Here is a 23899-nt window from a genome sequence, read left to right as displayed (position 1 = left end):
GTAGTTGTATTCTGACCAACATCATTTCAGACATGTAATAAGACATTAATTTTCTTCTGCTAGAAATACTGGTTTTATTTCATGAGTATTAGAGTTTAGTTTTAAATAATGGAGAGCATTGCCTTGAGACAAAACCAGGTTAAACCAGAGTTCCTCTTCAGAAATTTCCCCAGCTGCTTTATCAAAGTTAAATTTTACTTCAGACAATAAAGTCTTGTAAGTGTGCCAACTGGATTGAACTGATACCCTTTATCAGTGTTCCACATGTGCACTCAGATGTACCAGCTTTGTAAGGGGATACGATATCGGAGTGCAAAGTGAGTGGTGTCTCCTCTGAGACTTGCCTGGTTTTAAGAACATCCTTTTGTGGGAATTGTTCTTGGGTTTGGGAAGCCCTGACCTGGGGAAGTGCTGCCTTAGGTAAAGCTGTTTATTTGAGGCTTCAAATCCAGGCTGGACGGGACTTTGAGAAACCTGGTCTAGTGCAAGGTGTCCCTGCCCACAGCAGGGGGGTTGGAAAGAAATGATCTTTAAGGCCCCTTCCAACTCGGACCATTCTGTGATTCTGTGTTGAGTGAAAAGGTGACCTGCAGCAGTGCACCCTTTGCTTTGTGTCTGCAGGCTGGAGTGGGTGCCAACTGGGTGCCAATGCTACCTGTGGACATGGGGAGAGGCGCCGCCTCCTGAGCTGCCAGCGCAGTGACGGAGCCACCGTCAGCATGCGGCTCTGCCAGCAGGTGAGCAGGTCTGGGGAGCGCCCAGAGGCTCACTGTGCTTCCAGAAAGCTAGTGGTGCCTTCTGGTCCATGCCAAGACATCATCCCTAAATGGTGGAAAAGTTGTGTTTGGTGCTGGGAGTGCAGCAGCAGAGTGCTTTGGGGGACAAAGGCGTCCACGGGATGTTTTGGTGGGTGGGGTCACTCCTTGACTGGAATGCTCATGGCATGGCTACCAACCCTGCACTATCTCAGCACCTCCAGCAATGCTGGTGACTGGGGAGATTGTGTCCTACTACTAGAAGTCTGGGATTGCCCTTTTGTAATAAGCCCCAAAGGCTGAGAAATGCTGTCATGGTTTAATCCCAGTCAGCAATCAAGCCGCACGCAGCCACTTGCCCATTCCCCAAACAGAGGAACTGGGAAGAGAATCAGAAGGGTAAGAGCTGGAGAACTCATGGATAGAGATAAAGACAGTTTAATGGGGAAAGAAAAAGCTTCATACATAAGCAAATTAAAACAAAGAATTAATTCACTGCCTCCCATGGGCAGGCAGGTGTTCAGCCATGTCCAAAAGAACAGGGTCCCATCATGTGTGCTGGTTACTTGGGAAGACAAACATCATCACTACAAACATCCCCCCTTCCTCCTCCAGCTTTATATACTGAGCATGATGTCATATGGTCTGGAATATCCCTTTGGTCAGTTTGGATCACCTGTCCTGGCTATGTCTCCTCCCAGCCTCCCATGCACCCTCAGCCCCCTTGCCAGCGTGGCAGGGTGAGAAGCAGAAAAGGCCTTGGCTCTGTGTAAGCCCTGCTCAGCAACAGCAAAAACATCTCTGTTGTCATTACTGCGTTCAGCACAAATCTGAAACACAGCCCCATACCAGCCACTGGGAATAAAATTAACGCTACCCCAGCCAAAATCAGTGCAGATGCTTAGACATGAAACGCTTCAACACTGAAACTACTTTCACCCATTGCTCACCCACTGCACCCTTGGGCAAGCTCCCTGGTTCTGGTGCCCTGCTGGTGTCGCTGCCAGTTCGGGTGCTTGGCGCTGGCAGGAGGTGGCTGGGGCCTGGGAATCTGATGCCTGTGTCTCCTTGTCACCTCCCAGCTCCGCCTGGAGAAGCCGGTACAGACGAGCAGCCAGTGTGTGGTGGGGTGTGCCGTGGACTGCCAGCTCTCCCCGTGGTCAGCCTGGTCCCAGTGCTCCCACACGTGTGGCACCGGCGGTGAGTCCCTTCCTGCCCTCCTGCCCCTACAGCTCAGCAATGCAGCACAAACAGGACCCCAACCCCAGGTGGGCTCAGGCAGTCCCTGTGCAGGGGTAGAGAGCTCAGTGATAGCCCTGAGCCACACCAAATCCTGTTTTCAAAGGCTATTTTCAAAGTACTCAAAAGTGAAAAATGCAGTCTAGGAAACAAGTGGTAAGATGCCTGGAGGAGTATTTATTAATTAATTCAAACTCTTAGAATTCAGTCATAGCAAGCGTTAACCCCTGGGACAGGGAGTATGTAGAGCTAGAAAAGAGCTGGGGAAAGGTAGAGAGTTCTTAAGAGATAAATAAATAAATAGAAATTCTCTGGTGAAGTAACTATTAGTAACTTAATTGGATCCCATTGAAGAAAGCACACAAAGACTATTTGTCATCACTTAGTATACGCCTCTGTTTACGTATCCAGAGGTCCCTTAATGCTTGTATGACCCCAGCAACTTCAGCAAGATTTTCTGTAGCCCATAATGCTCACCAGCATACAAAAACCAAAAGGATTAGGACCTTTTTCAACTTAATAGGGTGCAAAAACCCCTTTGCGTATCGACATGAGGAAATGCGTGGAGGGTTTTATTCAAAATAAGCTGGAGACATTATTTCCCAGGCTTCTGATGTGCATTAGATGTACAGCTAATGGTCTTTAAGATTCAAGAGCCATAATGTATATTTGAATCAAATTCACTTAAGGTCAAAAAGAAAAAAGCTCTTAACTTCCATAAAGTGGTTCCTTCAGATGGATTCCAGAGATCAAAGCATGTTACAAAAAAGCTTAATATTTGGATTAGTGCTGTTCTTCCTTTGCTGAGCTTTTAGCCCATTTGTGTAGTGCTTTCTTAACAGAAATGAATAATTCATAGACAGTGTTTTAACAACAACACACTGGGAGTACTATTAATTCCAAATTTTATTTTTTTTCTTCAAAATCCATTTTGGAGTGTTAATGTTCATGTTGCTGAATAAACTTAAATTAATTTTTTGAGTGTTCAATCACTTGCTAAATTAAACAGAGTACAGTGCTGAAGCAGGTTGTAACTTTTTTATGACTTTTAGCATACTCAAGGAGCAGCTCACCTTACATAATGCTTGAAGGCTTTTCCATCCAGAGCTCTTATATTGCATAGTTTGAAAAAGGATGTACTTGAGTGAAGGTATATCTTGTGTTCTTCCCGTGATACTGAAATGCTTGTGCCAATTCTAAAGACTGGTTAAAGAGCTGATGGCTGCCAGTGCATGCAAGGAGCTACTTCATGTCCTAAATCAGAGGAAGGCTGGAAACATTCTTCCCTGCTGAAGAGACCTTCCAGCAAGTGTCCTGGCTGTATGTGCCAAACCACACTAAGGCTGCTTGAATCACATGGTCAAGACCAAGCTCAGCTCTGTTTATGGGTCACGTCCTGGTTCTCAAAGATCATAACTCCATTATACTGCTAGCTAGCAAGCTGTCTTGTACAGACAATAGACAGGTACTGTTCCTGTGGTTTAATATGGATTTTAAAGCTGGAGATGCTGTTTCGTGAACCTGCAGCAGATAAGCAGTTGAGAAACTGTCCTAAAGATTGTATCGTAAAGAAGCCAAGTTTTGCTCAGTCCTTCTCATGCTGAAGCATCAGTGAAACGAAAGTCCTTTGCACCCAAGTTATTCCAGCACATGGTTTATTTTCCTGCATCCTCAGTCCTGATCTGACTTTTGCTGCAGCAGCCCTGTAGCGTGGAGCTATCCTGACATCAAACATTCGCGATGGAGAGACCTTGGCACCAGTCCTGCGGCCGTGGACTTTGTGTGGTTCTAACACCACAAACACCATCATTTCAGCTTCTTCATTGAGTCTCAGTTGGTTATAAATACTACTTGATGATGGCATTAATAGAGAAGACATTAATTATGCACTCATCTACAGGTGGTGCTTCACAGATGAATACAGTGAGAGTTTCCTGCTGGAAGGTTCATGGACAGCGACACCTTTGAAGTCATCATGAGTTTTTCACAGGCATTTATGTGAATAGGATGAAGCCTCAAATTAGACAGGAAAAAACAAAGGATGGCAATAAATGAGCTGTAGGAATTAGCTGTAGTAAACACTCACACTGCCTTCACTTTGCCAGTGAATAATTGCCCACTGTTTGGTACAGCTGAAATGAAGGACTTAGATGTTTGATGTTAAGAAATAATTCACAAGTTGAACACACCATTACTGGGTCTACCCACAACAATATTTTGCTTTTCTGACTTTTTTTGGAGAGTGTGTGAAGGGCCTGCAGAAGTACCGTAAAGTACTTCAAAGAGAAACATAATTTAAATATGATCCAGATCAAAATTTAGTATCACTGGGTGTGCTTTTTCATGTGTTTTTAATCCAGCATTGTTGCTATCATTTTTATTCTGTCCATCTCTTCCAGTAACAGTTTGCTGTGATATATTTTAATGAATGGTCCCTTTCTCTTGCACAGGTTTTATTTTAGCGAATAATGCATTTAAACATGAAGTGGTGCTGCTGTGCATGTGGCACTGACATCTAATACAGTTCTGGTACACAGCAGCCAGAGGCGAATATATTGATTTTTATAAATGATGATGAGTGAAGTAGATCTCTCTTTCCTGCCTGCGCTGAGCCCAAGGAGATGTGTAACTGATACTTGCCTGTTGCAGCTGCAGTTCTGGACAGCATCTGTTCAGGATGCTGGTTAGGGCTTTAGGCTGACATTGGGTTATATATAAGGGTTCCTCATATCAGTTGCTGTACTGCTATGAAAAGATGTATAGTACTGCCTTAATGGATGATGCTTCCATGGCCTGAATCAAAGTTACTGGAAGGATGTTTGGTAAGGATAATCCCCAGCAAACAGGATTTCCTTTACTAAGGCAAATAAATGAGGATGCTGAATTTTTCATGTAAATGGTTTCCAATCCCATATGATTCGTCCCAAGTTCTCTAACACAAGTGCTAAATTTATAAAAGCCCCTAACTCTGTGCTTTGCCCCTTACAAGGCTGACTTTATCAGGTGAATTGTGGGGTTTACCTGAGTTACCCAGGACTGAACATGTTGCTGTGCCTTGCTCAGTCCTCAGAGCCCAGAAGAGACCATAGCAGGTTGTGGAGATGTGCAATCCAACACCAGACTGACCTGTGGGACAGAAATGAGGGGGAACAAGGATGTGCACAACTGAAAAATTTGGTGGTTACATTCTTCCCTGATTCATCATCAGTTTGAGAAAACATTTTTGGTGTTGCCTTCTGAAGAAAAACTTTTTGTGACAGTTTCTCGCTTGCTAGTCAAACTTGACAAAGTCCAGTCTGACAGCAGTGGGAGATGCTGCTGCAAGAGGGGCCACCAAGAGCTCTCCCTGATCTGGGGATGCTCCGGTGCCTGCTGGAGGGACAGGCAGTGGGAAGTGGATGAAAAGCCTCATTTATCACCTGTCCCTCTTGCTTGTGGCTGGACCTAACCTGACCTCCAGGGCTTATTTAAGTAACTGGATCCCTGCTCTCATCTCACAGTTCCTTGGTAGAGTTTTATATGCTCTGCTCACACTCATCAAACTGGCTACAGCATGTTGGTCATTTTGACTGGGATGAACTGCATCAGGAATGTTAATCATCTTGGTTTCAGCCATGACACTCAACTTTGTGGGGTTAAAATGCAAGGAATGGCAAGAACTTTTGGGGGATAAAAAGTCTCATTACTCTGATTTGAAAATATGATCCTTTGTTTCTGAGATGAAATCTGGCTGCTGACACAAAACAGAGTTTTAAGTCACCAGTATTAACAAGACCAGCCTCTTTTTTTTTCCTTTCAAAATCATTTGAGGATATGAATACTTTCAATTTTAAGCACAATTTCTATCTTAGTTGTTGTATCATTTAACAGAGCAGAGGAATAAGAGATGTGGTCAATTCAAAGGGGATTAAAAACAAATTCCCTGGGAAATTAAAGAAACAACTAGGATTGCTTCGATTCTTCCAGAGTTTATATTGAAAGCAAATTAATTTCAGACGCAGTAAGATTCTCTTCTGCATAGGCAGCAAAAGATAAGATATAAAAATAAAAACAGGGAGGTTTTCTGCTACTTGAGTGGTAATCGAACACCTAGATAATGTTTGTAGAGTGGGAAAAAAATCAGAGCTTAAAAAAACTCACTGCTGTCATTGTGCAAAGAAATTTCTTTCTTCAGTGATTTATTCCCAGTGTCAAAACAAAGTGATAGAATAAATGGGTCAAGCCTCAGCTGACCATTGGGACTGTAGTGAGTTTCAATAGTTTGGTTAACCAACTGTAGGAAAGCAAAATGGAAATAAATACAGAAAGGCTGCTAATTCCTCTTAAAAGGAAAATAGTGTTTTCTGTTCAATGATCTTCCCATTTACATTTTGCTAAAAACACATTAAACAGAGTGTACGAAAGGAAATTATTTTGTTAATTAAAATAGCTTGATGAATGCTTCAGGCTTTCAAGTCCCTCCTAGGGAAATTGGATCTTTTAACCTTAGGAGAATTCCTTTTCCATAGCTCCTTGTGCAGAGGTTGTGCCTGGCAGGGCTGCAGAGCTCCCTGTGCCAGGGTGTCCCTGGAACCCCACGGGCTTCCCACTGTTCCCAAAGAGCCTTTTCCTTTGCTCACCAGTCCTCAGCATTCAGCATTTAGAAGAATTTGGCACATTTGGGCTCTGGCTGGAGAGGAAGAGGAAGGAACAGCTCATTTTCACCTATTGGGCTATGGAGGGCTGCTGTGGGGTTCATTGACAGCAGGCCGGGAGGTTTCTCTTCCCTTGCACTTCCTCCCCAGTGAACTGCAGGAGTTTCTTTCCTTTCCTTTCCTCTCAGCTGGTAGAATTTTTTCCACCTCCTAATGTATCTGATTCTGTGTCAGCTGAATGCACAGTCATGTGGATAAGAGCTTTTATCATCACTTCTGTTACAAACTCCCCCGGTCTAGGAGATTAGAATTGGAAAAGGAAGAAGACTTAAAATTGGTTTAAATGGGTTTAAAAATGGAATTCAATGGATGAGAGCGAGGGAATAGCATTGTAAAGGTAAGAGAGCTTGCTAAGGTATCCCATCAGTACCTTTTTCAGGTGTGTCTGCTTTTAATTTTTATTTGCTAAAATGTTTTTGTCAACCATGCTCTTTAGGTAGTCCCAATGACAGTTATTAGACATGTGCCTTGCACCTGCAGTATTGTTAATTAAAAAGGATGTACATAAATGGCTGGCAGAAGGATCTGGCTGGATGTTGCAGCCTCCCTGTTTTGCAGGGTATTTGCTCCCCCCGCACTCCCCTCTGCTCACAAAAACAGCTGAAGGGCTGTGATCCAAATGGGAGAGCACCACAGCACCTTATCTTTTTCTCTGGGTTAGCAATTACCACTCACCTCTGCCTTGTTGTTTGTGTCTGCCCTTAATGCCCAGACCTTTCAGTTTTTAACTCAAATCCACACCTATTGAAAGACAAAGCAGACATTTTATGTCCAGCACAATCTTCTGCATTTCATTGCATAAGGGCTTTTTCTTTTCCACTTTTCTTTTTAATTGGAGCCAGAATTCTAATTGAAACATTTTGAGTGAAAACATTCCTGGACATAAATGGACAGCAAAGGAGACGGGAATGGAATTGCTATAACTTTAATGAATATTTTCAGTTTTATTAGTTCAAAAGTAGTAACATAATTGCTTTTTCCATTCAGTAGCTGAAGAAGTTTTCACCAATAATAAATAGGATTTTAATGGAAATGGTAGAAGTGGTTATGGATGGTAATAGCCACTACAGTGTTTGCAGTTTTCAAATTAGGTCCACATAATTGCTCATAAAAAGAAAATTTCATTTGTTAAAAATCTCTGGAAACATATTGAATGTGTAATGGTAGAAATGCTGCTGCCATAGGAATTCTTTTCCTGTCATATTTAATAATCAGGATTTAGTCAAGTATTTAAATGTGCTGCATAAACAAATACTGTATTTGGAAAACATACAAAACTGTGTTTTAAAAACTGTGCTTGAAAATATTGGTGGCTGCATTACTTAGACTAAGCAATTGCATCCGTATTACCCCAACAGTTTTCCCAATTAATTGCTTTTTGAACAGGTTTTAGCGGTGGGGAATGAGCTGGGAATACTGATAAATTACCAAATCTGTCTTTCTTTCTCCCTCTGTGTGTCCTTCACTGTGTGCTGTGTTCTCCCCTCGCCTAGGCCAGATGGTGCGTGGGCGCTCGGTGGTGCTGCGGGCAGCGGGCGAGGGCAGACCGTGCCCGGAGCAGCTCACCCAGCACAGGAGCTGCCCGGTGAAGCCCTGCTACAGCTGGCTCCTGGGGCCATGGTCTCCCTGCACAGTCCAGGTAGGGCTTTCTCTGGTGCTCCCCAAGGGCTCCAGAGGCTCCCTGTGCCTGGGGTCAGCAGCAAAGCCCATTGTGACATTGCAGGTCCAAATGAGGCCACTGTTGGTGGGCTGGAGGTGTCTCTGTGGCCAGTGAAGGTGCTGATAAGATCCATAAGGAAGTGGGGGAAGGTCAGGAGCAGTAAATCTCTGCACCTCATTGTCCAACCATCAGCAGCCTTCACAAGATGGCAATATGGGTTCAGGAACCACGAGCTTACAGAGCTATTAAAGGGGATTTATGGAGTGAATGTGTTGAGTGGGTGTAGTCATGGTGACCTATAATTTAATTATATAAAATAATGCTAGCAAAAAATAGATACACTGGATATCAAGAGAACTTAGCCTTTTTTAAGTCTCTTTTTAATTTTATTTTTTTAAGTACCATATAACAAGTCCTTCCCCATCAGCTCTCCAGTATAGTAGTGCAAGCTATTTTATGAGGGGCTGTGTTCCACCTTCTCCTTACCCTGGCTATCTTTTAATGATCTAAAAATGCCTGGATTCAGTTCTGATGTGCTGTCCCTACACTCGGCACTTCTGCTCAGCACTGGAGCCATCATTTTTTCACTGTCAGTGAGTTCCATCAGGCTTGAATTGACTTTTTTTTCCCGTCTGTGCTTTTTCTTCTCTCCTTATCTGTTAGATCACATTTCCAATATTAAAACATATTAGTCAGTAACCCAGTTAAAGCAGAGGTGAATCTTTCACAGTGGGATTTATCAAGCTGCTTAAATCTGTCTTTGCTGAAATGGAGGTGAGAGAAGTGTGGTTCAGTAGAAAGGTCCCCTGCCTGGTCCCAGAGGACAGGACCTGTGCCAGATCTGTGGCTGTTTCTCCACATTATACCATGTAAGAGATTGAAGCCAATACTGGACATAAAGACACACATCACTTGTGTTTTCTGTTCTGTCTCTGCCTTGAGTTACCTACATGGTTTCTAGATGTGGTGGACTGACATGTACTAAATGTGTGAGTGGCACAATAGATGCCTAGAATTTTCCCAGGTTTTCACATGTAAAATCTGGAGTGTGACAGTCTTTGGACAGTCCAAGATCAGAGAAACAAATAGATTTATATTTTCTATAATCAACAACTCCTTGCAACTAGTGAGGTGAATATGGTCTTTGTATGTGCTGCATTCAGTATTTATTTATGTATCACATAAATAGAACAAAATGATAGCATCAGCTGATAGCTAATGTAAGCAAATCCTGTTAAACATCAGGGAAGAGACCTTCAACCATAGGAGCTAACACAGCTGATAAAAGAATTAGTAGGGAAGCTGAATTAATGCCCTGGCTTACCCCAGATAAATAACACATTGTGCAGATTAAAAGTGAGCTCATCCAGAACCCAGCTAAATTTCAGCTCAGAGCCAGTAATCACAGCCTCCCCTAACCCAGATATCATCCCCGCATTCAGTGAGATAGAGCCTGCTTCCCTCCCTAAATTACCACAATGTAGTTTCTCTACCCTTTGCTTTGTTTTGGAGAGGAGCCATGCTATTCATGTTCACTTCTCTTTAATGAGGTGCTTAGGAATTAAATGTAGTTCATAAATACTGGGTGATTTATTCCTGTGCTTTAGTGGAAAAGAAGCTTAAGCCTGTTCTAAAGAAAGCTTTCAGAAGTCCTGTTTTCAAGGATGCTCTGTGAAATAAGGTAAATGCATCCTGTGGTAAGACCAAAATGCATAGTGTGAATGTGTCTTCCTGTAATAATAGAAACGGGAAAACTAATTATAAGGCTAAAATATTTTTTCCTTGTATTATGAGATAACTGAGACTGCATTTCATAGTTGTAGAAGGACTATTTTATGCTAAATTTACTTCATGTGAATAATTAGAGGTGTCTGCATGTTTAAGAATAGAGCCTGCTAAATGTTCTGTGTTTTTGATTGCCACAGTATGGAAATCAGTGCGTTGCTCTCCAAGTAATTCCACATGTCCCAGGCACACCTGTTGGTGGCACAGGGCATTTGCACTGTGTTCAGAGGCATGCAGAACTTGGGAACTGGTCAATACACCCAATCTTAAAGGGTTACAGGACATTAATCATTATCCTAGAGATGAAGTGGTTTACCCTGATTAGGTTAAACAGATTTTTAGCAGTAGCTGACACTGTTGATCATTTTTTCCATTGAAGGGATTTAAGGCAAGTAGCTGGGCCTTATCAAACACCAGCTGGCTGACATTCCAAAGAAAACTAAAAACCTTTCCTTTCTAATGTGTTTTAAAAGCACTCCCTTAAATGTGATCATGCAACGTTCCCTCATTAGGGAAGACTTACCTGATTAAATGCTCATCAACCTGTGAAAGCATTGCCCAATCCACTCCTTATCTAAAATAATTGTGAACACGTGAACCCCAGTGAAAGCCGAAAAGGGAAAGCTTTTCTTAAAGGCACGTCTGGGCAAAGCATCTCATTAGGGCTGTTATCTCCTGCCTTATTAGTGTGTTGTATGTGGGTGATGTAAGACATTGTGGAGATGCTGCCTTACATTAGTGGGTTGCTGAATTCCAAAGGTACTTGGCTGTCAAACACAGTCCTGGCATAAACCTTATGCTTATTGTACCCGTGGCTGGTTGGGGCAAGGAGGATGCAAGGTGGAGGCTCCATGCAGGTGCTGGTGGAGGGGCACATACATCCAGGCTGTATTTAGGGAATTCAGGATGGGTTCTGCATCCTCTGTAGGATCAGCATAGAATTTTTTTTGCAGCCAAATGGCAGGAATCCCCCGTGGAAAGCAAATTCTCACATACTTCCAGCAAGGAGATCATGACTCAAGGGGCAAATCCTGGTTCTAGCAAACCTCACAGGATCACACCTTCCAAGGAGGAGCATTTACAATACAGACTTGCTCTCCTGAGTTTTGAGTGTGTGATGGTTTCCTTGGCAGTTCTCCTCTGATGAGCAGCTATTCCCTGCATCCTGAGTGTGCTGTTCCTGCCACGAACATCCTCTGGTTCCACACCTATTAATTAGATCTTCAAATGTATAATTTTGGGGACATGAATAATTTTGAAGATGATAAGGAAGTCAGTGCAGTGCTCCTGCATTGCCTAAGACCTTTCCAAAAATAACAAAAAGGATCTCCTACTTTAAGTGACAGGGTAATATTTTATCTTTTATCGGTGTTCAATTAAGATCTTGAAAGGATGGCAAACAAATGGAAGCCACTGTTAAAAAGCAAACCTTGATCTTTGGAATTGTTTGAGAGTTCATGGTGTTAAAATCTTGGAATCTGGCTGCATATAGTAAATATACACTAACCTCTAAGATGCTTTTGATTAGCAACTGCTCTAAATCCAGCTACTTATGCTCTTATTTCCATTTGATTGTTGGTCTGCAACATAAGGGATGGAGAGTGTGAAAAGCAGCCAGGTGTGTGCAGGAGAGCCATTCTTGAGATTCCTGCTAGCAAACCTGCTGCTGGGTGAATGCACTCAGTAGGAGCCATTCAGCCATTCTGTTCTACAGATGAAGTCCATTATTTTAAGAGAATCCACTACCAAGAAATACAAAGAAGCACATCCCATGGTTATATAAAAGCAATGTTTCTTCCTTCACCTTGAGTTTTGTTTACTGAATTTTGTAAAGTGCCATTTCTGCAAGGCTTCAGGCACACATTCCTAAGGCATCATGCAGGTTTAGGGCATCCACCTCTACAGCATTGCAGCTCTGTTTATCAGATGAGAATGAAACAATTCCAGCCTCTGGAAACAGCCTCAGCACTTCAGCTCTTGCAGAGTCCTAAGCCCTTGATCATAATTTTAGCCAAACAATATTGATTTTGCAGTAAAAGAAGTCATTCAGCAAGTAGTTTGGTGTGTGAGCACAGGGTGGCTCTGATGGAGCCTCCTTTTCTTGTTCAAATGGGATTTAGTGCTGACAGGTGATGCCTGGCTTGGGTTGATGTTTTGATACAGTGTGTGACACAAGCTGGTGATCTCATGTCTGCTCCAGAACTGGTCACTCCCTTTACAACATTACACAACCACCCTGGCAGCCCAGTTAACTGTGCTGGAGGATTTTTGCTATTGTAGGGTTTAAACTACATAATTACTCTTCTTGGACTGTATTGTCAAAGGAGGGTAGAGGAAATGTCCCTTCCTTATGGAGGCTCTTGGCTTCTTTAGAGAAGCCAGAAATTTCTGTGTTCATGTAACTGTGCACTAATTAGGAATCAGTAAATTCAGTAGCTCGAGTAAAAGGCATGAAGGGCTGACCCCAAAGATGGTATTAATCCTTTATGGCACCCAACTCTTCCACAGATTTTCTGTCTGGCTCTCCCCCTGCCTCTCAGCTTCTGCAGAGACATGTACAGAGGTTCTTGTAGCTATTGCAGGGGATACAATTGCAGTCCAAAGACCAATTTTGTATCTTTAAAGACTTTTTACATGGAATCAAATGTGTTTCTTCTGTCATCTGATGATGTCAGTGATGTGTACCTCTGTTGCCTTTAGGGTGGACAGTGTGGAGATGGATTACAAGTCCGCAGCCTCACGTGTGTAGTGCATGATGCATCTGTTTCTGCTCCATCCAAACCAGTAGAAGATGCATTATGTGGTGAGCTGCCCTCAAAAGACAGTGTGCTGCAGTTACCGTGCTCTGTGCCTTGCCCAGGTAAAGTCTACAGGAAGTCATGGTGCATTTCTGTCTGTAATAGCTGTCTGAGGTGGACGTGCTTCTGTAGCTCTGAGCACTGTCAGCCGTTGTGGAAAGACTTTGTGCTTCAGCAGATCAGTTAAATGCTCAGTCTGCTGTTTCTAGACCACCTGAAAAGACTTGGCTTTGGTTTTTTTGAGAAAATGAGATTCCCCATGAAGCAGAAATTCCAATATTGTGTACCACTGGGTGATACACCTGGGATATTTCACTGTCAAAGCTGTTGTATGCTTAGGTTGTCCTTGTCCTTCAAGGCTGAATCTTTTTGCAAATCTGTGATTTATTCTTTCAATGTGCAGGTGATTGCCACCTCACAGAGTGGTCAGAGTGGAGCTCCTGCGAGCTCACCTGCATCAATGGCAGGAGCTTTGAGACAATGGGGCGCCAATCTCGATCCCGGGCGTTCATTGTTCAGTCTCCAGAAAATCAGGAGAGCTGCTCCGGACAAGAGATGGAAACACGGCCTTGCTCAGGTACCTTGGCCACAGCGCTGCTTTCTCCCTTTCAAGAGTTTAGTCTGGATTTGTGGCAAGGTGAGGACTAACTAGTATTGATATTGCAGGAGGGAAGTGTTATGACTACCTGTGGAAAACCAGCCTTTGGCGAGAAAACGTACGCACAGTGTGGTGTCAGCGCTCAGATGGAGTGAACGTCACAGGTATATCCCCAGATTGCCTCACACAATTATGGATGAAATGTCTCCATCCAGGCTTTTCTTCTTCTGCATCTGTTGCTCAGAGGGAGCTGGACATCCTTTCTCACTCTTCCAGAATTTCAGTTTAGGTTTGGGTATAGGAAAGACAGATGGGAGCTCACCAGCCTTGCTGTCAGATGAACATCACACATGTATTACATGGGAGTATTTGGGCTGGTTACCCTTACTGGTGGGCTGCTCACGAGAAGAAATGAGTGTACACGTCCTAAAGGGCTTCCAGGGATGGCTTGGCACAGCCATCAGTGCAACCTTCCTGTAGCTGTGGAGAGCAGAAGAGAACATTTCATGTGTAGTAGAGACCCCACCTTCTGTACCTCTTCTTGTTTTCAACTCACAGAAATCTCAGATTGCTCAGCCTGTGAGATTCCTGCTGTCACTGTGACCTACAAATTCTGCCTGTGCAGGATGAAAAGGGAAATTCATGATCAGAACTTGGAAGCTCCATGAGAGATTGGCAAAGGGCAGTAGGGCTTGCATATCCATGGGATCTCTTTCAATAGGCACAGGGTGAATGAGGAGAGAGTAGAAACGAAAATGCAGATGTTCTTATCTAGTTCTATTTATAATAACTAGTTAAGATAATAAAAGTCTTATGTGCAAAGGATGCCAAGTATCTAAGAACTCATTAACATGTTTTTATTCCTATAGAAGCACAGGATTCCCTGAGTGAGGATGGGCAAAGGCGTTCTGTGGATTATGTCTTCTTATTTTGATAAGACATTAATAAGGACACAGAAGATCTTCATCTAATTCCCCATTCTGCCCCTGACTTCCTATGTGGCCAGTGGCAAATTGCTTAAATCTGTATATCCCTGTCTCCATTAACAAGATGGGTATGATAATAATTCCCTGCCTCGTTAAGGCAAATTAATTAATACGATGCCTACAGATATTATGCTAATATGCTTAATAGACTAGCATTTAACTATATAAAATAAGCAAGCAAGCACTTCTCACACTATGATGATCCAAGTCAAAAAACATGCCCTTGAAGGCTCTCAGTATTTTTTTTCTAGGGGGGTGTCCTCTTCAGACAAAACCTGCAGAAGTTCAGCACTGCAGCCCAGCGTGCAGAAAGCCATTCTCCTACTGCACACAGGTAATTGCTTGCTGCAGATTATGGTTGGGAAATTAACACTGCAAAATCTAATCAATTAGCTTCTGGATCTTAAATGCATTCCAGGACCTAGGAAAGAGTTCAGTGTGTTCGTGGTACCACCTCGAGGTAGACGTGGGAATTTCATCCTGAAAGGAAACTATAAATCCATACAAACGAGTGATGGAGTATTTATGTGGTGTTAAAAGTTTGGGCTTGTTCTGTGGAGGGGTTTGGGAACCTTTTGGTTTAATTTTCATTGAATACTATTATACTGTCCCATAGAAAATGGACTGTTTAAATCTTCTGTGAAAGAGGAGATAAAAGAGTCAGTCACCTGTTTGCATCATAAAACCAGGTGTATCAGACCCTCAGACAGACATTATAAGGTAATTAGCAATGAAAAATAATATAAAAAACTGTGTTAAAGTACAAATCCATAAAATGGAGTCTCTATTTAGCAAATCACAGACTGTCCAGGGCAGTGGATATTTGGCCATAAGAAAGCTTCATTTTAGATAAACACTGAAGTGGAAATACATTAGAAGGGTTTGGGTCTGAAAGGGGATTGTTTCTGGTTTGTCTCTTCTAATGCCCAGGTGGCTCAGTGGGAAAATTGTTACTTACAAGAGGAGTTTGCCACAGATTCCTGTTATTAAACCTGGGGGGATAAAAATGTTTGTATGTTGGGGCTTCTCCATAATTACAGACTCTTTTTCAACTGATTCCCCAAATATATTTGGCTTTTTGAACTGAAATAGGTTTTCAGGCATCATTTCCTGGGTGGTTTGGTTTGGTGGGGGTGAAGCTGCACATGCAGGTTATACCTTGCAGTTTCTTTGTGGATTCCCTCCAGTGTGCACTGTTCTGTGAGGGGGCACTGTCTGGTTTAATACTGAATTCCATTTTATCTCCCAGAGAGGAGTCTGCGGTTGTGAGCGAGGATATACAGAAGTAATGAGATCAAATGGCTTCCTGGATTACTGCGTGAAGGTACCAGGTTTAGAAGATAAGAAAGCTGATGTTAAGACCATTACTGGAAAAAATAAACCTGTCAACTCAAAAATGCATGACATTTTCAAAGGATGGTCTATTCAACCTTTTAATCCAGGTGAAAAACTTAAATATGAATGGAATAAATTGTCTTTAAAACATTTCTGTAGAAGAAAGGTACAAGCTTTGTAGATCATCACATCAGAGATTGTGTCTGGGAGCTGCAGAGCAGCCTCCCAGTTTCCAACTCGTGTGTTGTTTTTCATGCCTTTGTGCCTCTACAGAGGAATCACAATCTCTTATGTTGAGAGATAGTGAAGAGAGAATGAAGCAATAATATTTTGCAAAATTATGTGTGATTTGGGGGGATGCTTCGAACTATTATCTGATGGTGTTTCTAGAAGTAATATGTTTGGGCTAGGAAAGATACTGATCACCAGTGCTTCAGAAGATTCAGAACAGAAGGGGCTTAAGATTTCATTAAACAAAACATTGGTTGTTTCTTGCCATGTTTCAAAATTATATGAAAAGAACAGGGTAGAAAGTGTAAAGTTTAGAGTTTTACGGGTTAAAGTTGTGACATTAAAAACACCTCACAAAAGCAGGAAAGCTGCTGTGCCCAAGCAGCTCATCCCAAGTGGATCTTTGACATCCACAACATAAAATCCTTCCCAGATGGAACCATGTGCCCAGACTGTTCCACAGGACGAGTGCTGCAGTAATAGCTGATTCCCATTTTGACTGTTGTTTTGAAGATGAATTCATTCAAAATATATTTCTGAAATGCAAATAGGACTTAAAAATGGGAAGCAAGTGTGTCAGATGCATCAGGTTTTACTGAAACACATTTGTTCTCCCCATATTCTAAAATACTGGCGGTGCAGTCTTCCCCCTCTTCTGGTACCTGACTTTCCATTTGTTTGCAATTTGTTTCTAATGAACACAAGGCTTTAGAAAACATGTAACAAAAGGTTGTGTTAGGGGATTCAGGGAGCCATAATTCTGTCTGATATATGTGATCACACTCTGAATGTTACATTTACATATTTGATCTGCATACAGTAGTTAACCTTTGCGTTGACAGTCTCTGGGCTCTTAGAGCTCAGCCCAAACCCTTCTAAAGTTGTCTCGTTTTCGATCAAACCCTTCATGCAGAAGCCCACACAGTTCACCTGCAGTTTGAGTCACAGGTTTGGGGTTAATTGCCTTTTTTTCAGCATCCCTGGCCCTCTGTAGGCTTACTTGAGTGTCATCTCTTCAACTGGTACCTTTATGGGGTTAGAAAAAGGGAGGGAGGTGTAGGTGAATGCTGCAATCCACTTTTTAATTCAGCATTTGAGTCTGCAGCCCTGAAAGCTTCTGGTGGGCTTAACCTCAGTGCAGCTTCTGTGAGCCAGCTCTCCCCCAGGAGCTGTAAGAGAAATAGGGACTAAGGAGCTTTTACAGAACATGGTGTTACTTAATTTCAGGGCAGAAGTGTTATAGAAACAATATATGGGAAAGGAATAAAGGTGTTCCATGTGTGCAAAATGTATCACCAACCCCATGGCATCCTGCAGTTAACTCCAGTGTGTATGTGCTCTTCAGACCCCAGCTCAAGGCTAGTGCTCTTCAAATCACTCCCCTTTGTCTAACTTTGTGGCAAAATATGTAATTACTCCTCTTAAACAGGCTCTCAGGCTCCCAAGTCTAGGGCTTTGCAGTAGTTAGTGCTGGCTCAGCCAGGAAACTGCTGTTACCTACGAATTGTGCTCTTGGTAGCAGGTCTGTGGTGAATGCTCCCTGTATGGATGGCATTTACCACCCTGCAGCACCACAGTCCTTGACATTTGTGTATGTCTAAGGACTTCTATCTGTCAGTGAAAGCATATGTGCTTTTCTCCAGCTAATTTGTGATTTCCCTTCCTGCTTACAGTGTGGAACACAAATTTTATTATGATTTAATGAGGCTGATGTTTTTATTCTTCTAAATGCTCTGCAGGAGTGCACAGAACTGAGTGCAAATCAAGCTGTGTTTTTCCTCTCTTTACCACACTCTGGGAGGCCAGAGTTCAGGTACAGAAAGTTTTTTTCAAGTAGAGAGGCAATTTAAATAGCATTGCTTAAATTGGCAGATGACATGGTCCAATGCCTTTCTGCTGGGGATGGAGAGCAGAGCTGCCTTCATAGCAGACATGCTGGGATGCCTTTTTGTGTCTGTGACAGTCCCCTTGCAGGACTGCTAAATGTTTCTTGGCCTTCTCCATTTGAGAGGGCAACAAATTTCATACCTAGACTTCAGAAAAAAACCTCAAACAAACCAACCCAGTCCTGACAAACAGAACTCTTCTCACGTGGGAGATAGTCTGCCAGTGTTTCAAGGAGGAAAGAAAATGTGTGAGAGGTACTCAGCCTTTCTACAAAGCCTGGAAGAAAAATGAGAAAGAATGGGATCTGATTAAATGTGTTTCCCTTTGAAAAAACTTGTCATTCAAACATAAAATGTAAACCAGGCTCAGTGATTGTCCCTCTCACATGACTGAGTTTGAAATGGCCTCTGTCAAACCTTGTCTGTGGGCACAGCACAGGTTCCATTCTTGCCTTCAGAGTGTGTTTGTAGCTCTGTTGGTGTGAATCAGCTCAGAATGGTGCTGCATGGAAAAACAGCAAACCACCTTCTCCCCTCAAGGAAAGCTGTACAGCCAGAGCAGAGCCAGAAACAGAAATACTGATCTTTTAACAATGGTTACTGTTAATGCAAATTTCTAATGAAGGACCTGTCCAGCTGAAGGGTTCAGAGACAAGGGAATGTTTCAAGAGACTCGAGCCCACGTGTGCATGAGGGTTTCCTCCGAGGGTCCCTGCTCACTGCAACCCAAACAGCCTGATCAAGAGCCTTACCTTGTCTTAAAGCCAGTTGTGTCTCCTGCTCCTGTGGCCCAACCAGAAAGCTCTTTCACAACTTTATCCTTCTTATTGTTACAAAGCCTATTCTTGTTTTTATTCTAAGCTGAATTTATTCCCATTTGTTGTCCAAGTGTTTTGCAGCTCAAAGCAGCTTGTCCACTTGTGCTCACTGGTGTTCACCCCAATTGACCCCCAAGTATTTATGGAGAACAATCCTGTCCCTTCTCAATTCTCTTTTCCTGGGGCTAAACACATCAGATGTTGCTTCTGTCTGTCTGGGTTAGCTCAACATTGAATTGCCTGTGCCACAGCACCCACTGGGGTCTGGAGTGAGTGTACCCCAATTATCCCATGTCCCTGCTCCTTTCCATGGGCAGGAGCCGACCTGGGTTGTGTTTCTGTGCTGCACCATAAGCCCAGACTGCCCATAATGAGTTATGGGAGCTCAGCCAGAGCAGGGCTAGGAAATAAAACTGCTTTGGAAAAGTGGGACAAGGAGTTCAGTTTCAGTTTTCATTGAGAAAAATCTATGCTCCTTACCAAAGTTAACATTTTGTCTTTAAAATGATTGATTTTTTTTTACAGAAATTTTCTTTGCTGTCAAAAATACGGGGTTTATGGGTTATTCCTAGCCAGTCCTTGATGTATTTCCCATCAATTATGCTACTAATTTCTGTTTAATTAATCTCTTTAAATTTTGTGTATTTAGAATAATTTTTTTTTGTTCTCCCATTTTTCCCTCCATCCTTTTTCCTCATCTTCCAACAGATGGTAAACTGAAGATGTGGGTGTATGGAGTATCAGCTGGTGGGTTCTTCATCATAGTTTTCCTGATTTTTACATCCTACTTGATGTGGTGAGTATGGCATGTATTTTGTCCTAAAATAAAAGGTTGCTTTTACTTAACCCAATATATGTCACAACACTCTGTGTGGCAGAGATTTAATCCTTAAGGCTTTAGGAAAGAATGGACATTGGATTACCTAAGTGTCTTCATTTGACCCCCTCCTCAGAGTAATTAAAACTCTGAAAATTGTAACTGTTAAGGGACATTAATGTAAAGAAGTTTGGTGGTCATGCAGAGAAAGAATTCTTTCTGCTTATCAATAGGACCTTATATTTATTCAGGCTTCTGCTGGGATTAGAAAGGGAGTTTATTGTATTATTTTAAAAAAAGATAAAGTAAAACAGAAGAAAGGCAAGGAGAATGATTGGATCGAGGAGCTGGCTCCTGCTCAAGGAAAGACTAAATAGAATAGGGGCATTCAGTTGGAAAATGATGTTTGATGTGGGAATACAATAGAGATCTATGAAATCGTGAATGTGGGAGAAAAGGGTGCTAGGGAATTTTTATTTCCCACAATAAAAGAAGTAGGAGGCATCTGATGAAATGATCGTTTAAAATAAACAAAAGATATTATTTTTCACACAGTGCATTATTACCTTGTGAGCTTACTGCTGCAGGGGACTGTGCATGCCAGCAAGATAAATGGATTCAGAGATGGCATAACAGTTCATGGGAGATTGGGTCTCTTGGTGTTAATTGTGGTTTTCTGGCTGTATGCTCAGCTCAGGAAAGCCCTAAATAGGTTTTTGCAGGGAAGATGTCAGGAGGAAACATGTCCTGTGTCTAAAGCTGTTGTCACCAGCCACTGTTACAGACAGGGTACTGGGTCCTGGCCTTGCACCAGTGTGTCACTGGTGGTGGGCTTTGCTGGGAGGGGGCTGTCTGCCCCCCAGCACAGCCATTGCAGGCAGGGAGGATGGGCCTGACTTGGCAGGGCTCATATTGCACTCCCTGGTGTGAATATTTGGAAAGGCAATGCCCACGGATTTGGCCTGAACTTACAAACAATTAATGGTGCAAGCTGGCCCTACTCCTGTTAGATCAGGGCAGGCAACAAGAGAGTCACAACTTTGTCCTGACAGCATCATTGCCCTCTTTCATCCAACATCAGTTTATTCCCTCACACTCTTCTAGTCTTTCTCCCAGCCTGTCTCTTTGGTTATAAGCTCAAATAACAGCATTTGGATGCTGCTTAGGAGTTGCAGCTCTCTTATTTTCCAAGCCATGTAGCTCCATTTCTCTGTGGCTTCACAGTGGAGGATACAGACGATTTTTTAAACAACATTACACACTTCTCCATCACTTGGAGGCTGGTGAGGAAATGTATTTCTCAATAATAATTATTGTTGCTTCAATACCATGCCAAAGAAAAATGAGAATATCCCACTCCTAGCCAGCTTGTGTTCCAATTTTTCTGCGAGGTGTTCCTTGTTTTGTCAGCTGTGAGAGGAGGCAGGAAACAAATATGCTTTATTTCCTCTGCAGATGAGGAGCACAGTTGGCTGCCTGGTTTTGGCAGGCTGTGTGCCTGTACCACACACGTGAGAGCACACGAGCAGGTCCGTGTGGTCTGTGGTAGAAGCAGTCCCTGTAAAGCAGTGTCACACACTTACAAAATTAAACAGCCAGTGTGGGACATTGATTTTTTTTACTCAAGTTTGGGGGTTGATGGTGTTTCTGAGCTTGTTACAGTTTATAATTTTGTCTTCTGAAATACTTGTCTTGCAGCAAAAAACCGAAGCAGCATCAGAGCCCTCCTCCACAGCAGAAGCCTCTGACCTTGGCCTATGATGGAGACATTGACATGTAACATGTAAAAGAAATCCAAATCTAGACATCAACTGCCTTAACTGCTTTCTTTTTTTGGAACTCTCTGACTTCTCAGTTTTTTGAGGAATCTCCTGATGTGTAATATACCAGGCAGAACAAAAGTATTGCAGGCTTAAAACTTCACCACTTCTTTATGGGGAAAAAAAAAAAGGAGTTAAAAATTTGGGTCCTGTGAAACTTTTCTGAAGAGACCAGAAAATGCATCTCTTCCTGTTGAGCAATGGGAATGAAAAAAAAGAGAATCTACAGACATCAAAAGGAATTAGTTAAGAAAAAAAAGGCATGACAATCCCGAGGAAAATGTGACATTTACTGTAAATGACAAGTTTGACACAGCATCATTATGCACTATATTAGTGCAGGGGTCTTTATTCTTCACATACTTCAACAATGAGTTTTCTAGTGTTTACATTTCGTTCAAAGACTTTAAAACCAGATCATGTATTTTCAGAAATGCAAGGAAGAATGAGTTGAAGTGTCTGAAGTTATCAGGTTTTTTAAAGTTTCTTCCTTCTTATCCTGTTTTCTAGTCTGGAATATGATTTTGCTTCATTTCCACCTACAGGACAGAATAAAGATTGTTATGAAAAAGCATAGGTGGTTTCTTAGCCAAGAGTATTTTTTAAAGAGTTGAGTAGATAGGTGTTTTAATGAATGGCTAGAGGATCTGATTGTTTAAAAACTATTTTAAATTAAATTAAACCATGTAGATACATTATGGCCAGTTTAAATTGTTATTCAGTTTAATTAATACAAACTCTGCTTTTGTATTTAAATTTTCTTATCTGAAATATTTATAAATTCCTTTTTTTGAATTTAATTACCTGACCTCATTTAATATACATCAAACACAAATGCAGTTTGTAGAAGGTCTTGCTTTTTTAAATGTTTCGGAACCACTGAGAAATTACATGTCGTAAAATTCTGGGAACATTTGAAGAGGGTAAGTGTTTCTAATAGTGTGTGTTGCAAGTAAGAAAGTGCCATCTTGTGGTATTGACTTGTATTTATAAGCAAATAAAATGCTAAAGAGAGTGAGAAAATTGCTTCTGGTACGTTGAATTAAATGTGTGTAAACAACATGCATTATTAGTCATTTACTGGGACTGAGATTGGACTTGGATTTCAAACTTTTCTGGAATATTTTGTGCTGTGGTGATTATTGAAAAAAGTATTACAGTCAAGTGCAAGTTGAGAGAATGATTGCAGGTCTCGAGAATGGTTGGTCTTATTTTAAAATCAATGCTGCTGCTTATTCCAATAATCAGAAGAGAAAAAAAATTGTTTTCAGCCCAGCATCTCTGTGGTCCTTCCCAGCCTGGGTCATCACAAGAGGTGGGTATAAATGCGGCAGAAGGCATTGCTCATGCTGTTATGTTACTTACCACAGCCTTTGTAAAGTGGTTTGAATATTACAGTTTTATTGAAAAAGTGATGGATTTGCAGGTAGGTTTCCTTCTCCAGGTCAAGATCCCTCAGCATTCAGCTGAGATGGTGGTGTGTCACTAAAGCAGGGTCAGGAATGGGCTTTTCTTTTCCCTCATTAGAAAGAAGGGCTGATAGAATTGCAAGGGGAAATTGTCTCACTTATTTCTGGTCCTTAAAATGTTCTGCTGGCCCTGCTTTCCACCTTAGAGCTGTAACTATTTATGGAATAAAAAGCAGGATCTGGTCTTTCCCAGTAACATTGGGGTCCTAAAGCTTTTTTTGAATGGTGTCCTGTACTGAACTGCTGAGTAGCATGTACAGCATAAGAGTTACAAGGGGAATAATGATCTAGTATTATTAGGAAGAACACTGCCAGATCTTAATATATTTTGTCTGTGGGATACGTGTGAGGAGAATGGTATTCCTGAGTAATGAAGGAATAAACTCAATTAAGCATGCTGTTCAACAAGGCATTGGAGTGGGAAAGTTGGTGTAATAATAGCAAAACTGACAGCTGCAACATGTGGCCATTGCCCTCAGCATCAGGGTAAATTATAATCCAAACTGTGATGAAGAGAGGGCTCTGGGGAGACTGTAGAGCACCTGCCAGTACCTAAAGGGGCTCCAAGAGAGCTTACGAGGGACTTTGAATAAGGGCATGGAGAGAGAGGACAAGAGGGAACGGCTTTGAGCTGACAGAGGGCAGGGTTACGTTGGATATTAGGAAGAAATTAGGGTGGTGAGGCCCTGGCACAGATTGCACAGAGAAGTTGGGGATGCCCCATCCCTGGAAGAGTTCAATGCAAGACTGGACAGGGCTTGGACCAACCTCGTCTAGTGAAAGGTGTCTCTGCCTCTGTCAGGGGATTGGAACAAGATGACCTTTAAGGCCTTTTCTGACCCAAACCATTCCATGCCTTGATGATTTTGTGTTGAGTGCAGGAGATGTCAGCTCTGGGAAGGCAAGGACCTCCAGGTACAGCACTGCAAAGCGTGTTTATATTGAACAGATGGATCGGGTGGTGTGCTTCAGTTTGGTACCTGTCACCCACTCTGTGACCCCACCCAT

The 23899-nt window shown here is 42.3% G+C and overlaps 1 protein-coding gene across 1 annotated transcript in view; it reads left to right on the top strand.

Annotated features, from left to right (window-relative positions):
• The window catches only part of THSD7B (thrombospondin type 1 domain containing 7B), a 310428-nt gene extending 287995 nt beyond the window's left edge, over positions 1 to 22433 (top strand). Inside the window, exons 20-29 of the mRNA XM_071562679.1 lie at positions 622 to 737; positions 1838 to 1955; positions 8182 to 8327; positions 12834 to 12993; positions 13335 to 13508; positions 13598 to 13693; positions 14767 to 14849; positions 15765 to 15957; positions 19494 to 19581; positions 21301 to 22433. Of these exons, the coding sequence (XP_071418780.1) occupies positions 622 to 737; positions 1838 to 1955; positions 8182 to 8327; positions 12834 to 12993; positions 13335 to 13508; positions 13598 to 13693; positions 14767 to 14849; positions 15765 to 15957; positions 19494 to 19581; positions 21301 to 21382 (1256 nt within the window). The 3' untranslated portion in view covers positions 21383 to 22433. The remainder of the gene's footprint in view (positions 1 to 621; positions 738 to 1837; positions 1956 to 8181; positions 8328 to 12833; positions 12994 to 13334; positions 13509 to 13597; positions 13694 to 14766; positions 14850 to 15764; positions 15958 to 19493; positions 19582 to 21300) is intronic.
• The last annotated feature ends 1466 nt before the right edge of the window (positions 22434 to 23899 follow it).

This window comes from Pithys albifrons, chromosome 8 (assembly GCF_047495875.1).
Source record: "Pithys albifrons albifrons isolate INPA30051 chromosome 8, PitAlb_v1, whole genome shotgun sequence".
NCBI classification, from domain to species: Eukaryota; Metazoa; Chordata; class Aves; order Passeriformes; family Thamnophilidae; genus Pithys; species Pithys albifrons.
Note: the sequence above shows the minus strand (reverse complement) of the source record. Positions and strands in the feature narration are given on the sequence as shown.